The 1188-nt window shown below is 38.6% G+C and overlaps 1 protein-coding gene across 1 annotated transcript; it reads left to right on the top strand.

The window, feature by feature from the left end:
• Window positions 1–405: 405 nt before the first annotated feature.
• On the top strand, window positions 406–924 carry LOC131858245 (putative pentatricopeptide repeat-containing protein At1g68930). Its single transcript, XM_059211426.1, has one exon. It carries the CDS (start codon window positions 406–408, stop codon window positions 922–924), a length of 519 nt encoding a protein of 172 aa, XP_059067409.1.
• Window positions 925–1188: the final 264 nt, after the last annotated feature.

Here is a 1188-nt window from a genome sequence, read left to right on the forward strand (position 1 = left end):
GTGTACAAGGAGAGTCACCAAAAAGATTTGGAGAAAGCTTATCAAAAGAAAAATTTGGCACTCTCAAAAGTCATCGATGAAGTGAAGACATGAAGGATAAGTGAAATTATTGAAAGATTGGCCAACTTTCACAAATTTCCGACAAAGGGAGTTTTTTGTTTGTTTTCATAGGGTGAAGAGAAGGTAGTTATAATAACTACTTGCAAATAACTACTTCATCGAAGAATAAGGTGCAAGATTCATAGAAACGTTTTTAGAAACTTCAAGCAAATGCAGTTCGTAGACTTAGAACCGAATTCCATGACTCTGACCACCATCCTCTCTGCCTGCGCAAAATGGAAGCTTTCAGACAGGTTATGTTCACCCATCAAAATGCCTCAAATCGATGTGATCTCATGAAATGCGATGACTGCAAGACATGCACAAAATAGCCTTGTGGAAAACTCTTTAGAGATTTTTAAGAAAATGCAGTTGGCAGATGTAGAGCTAAACTCAACAACCTTTTCCAGCATCCTCCTTGCGTGCGCCAAAATGGGAGCCTTGGACGAGGGTATGAAAATCCATCGAAAAGTGTTTGAAGATGGATTTTCTTCAGATGTTATAGTTGTGACAGCCTTGATAGACATGTATGCAAAATGTGGAAATCTACAGAAGGCACATGAATTGTTTGATGGTATACCTCAACAAGATGTGGTTTCATGGACTGCAATTGTCGCTGGATATGAACAGAATGGGTTTGTTGATAAAGCTTTGGAGATATTCAAGCATATGCAATTTTCAGGTGTAAAGCCCAAATTCAACAACTTCTGCCAGCCTTCCTCTACGCCAGTGCTAAGGTTTGGAGTAGGCTGTGAACGTCCATCATCGAATGACTTATTTGCTATTACCTTGGCCGATATGAATGCAAAGTGTGGAAGAACATAGAAAAAAAAATGAATGAGCTGTTTGAGTTGCAGACTGCGCAAAATGGAGATGTTGAAAAAGATTTCAAAACTTTCAAACAAATGCAATTTGCAAAAGTAATTTCGCATTTCCCAACCATTTCGTAGGGCTCTTCACGTCTTCATAGCAATGTATGGTCATGCACTAAAGCATCTTCAAAGGAAAAACATCAAAGAAATGTGGTCTCATGACAACCAAAGATTGCAGGATATACACAAGTCGGTCTGTTAAAAGAAAGTCTTTAGA

The sequence above is a fragment of the Cryptomeria japonica genome, chromosome 1 (assembly GCF_030272615.1).
Source record: "Cryptomeria japonica chromosome 1, Sugi_1.0, whole genome shotgun sequence".
NCBI classification, from domain to species: Eukaryota; Viridiplantae; Streptophyta; class Pinopsida; order Cupressales; family Cupressaceae; genus Cryptomeria; species Cryptomeria japonica.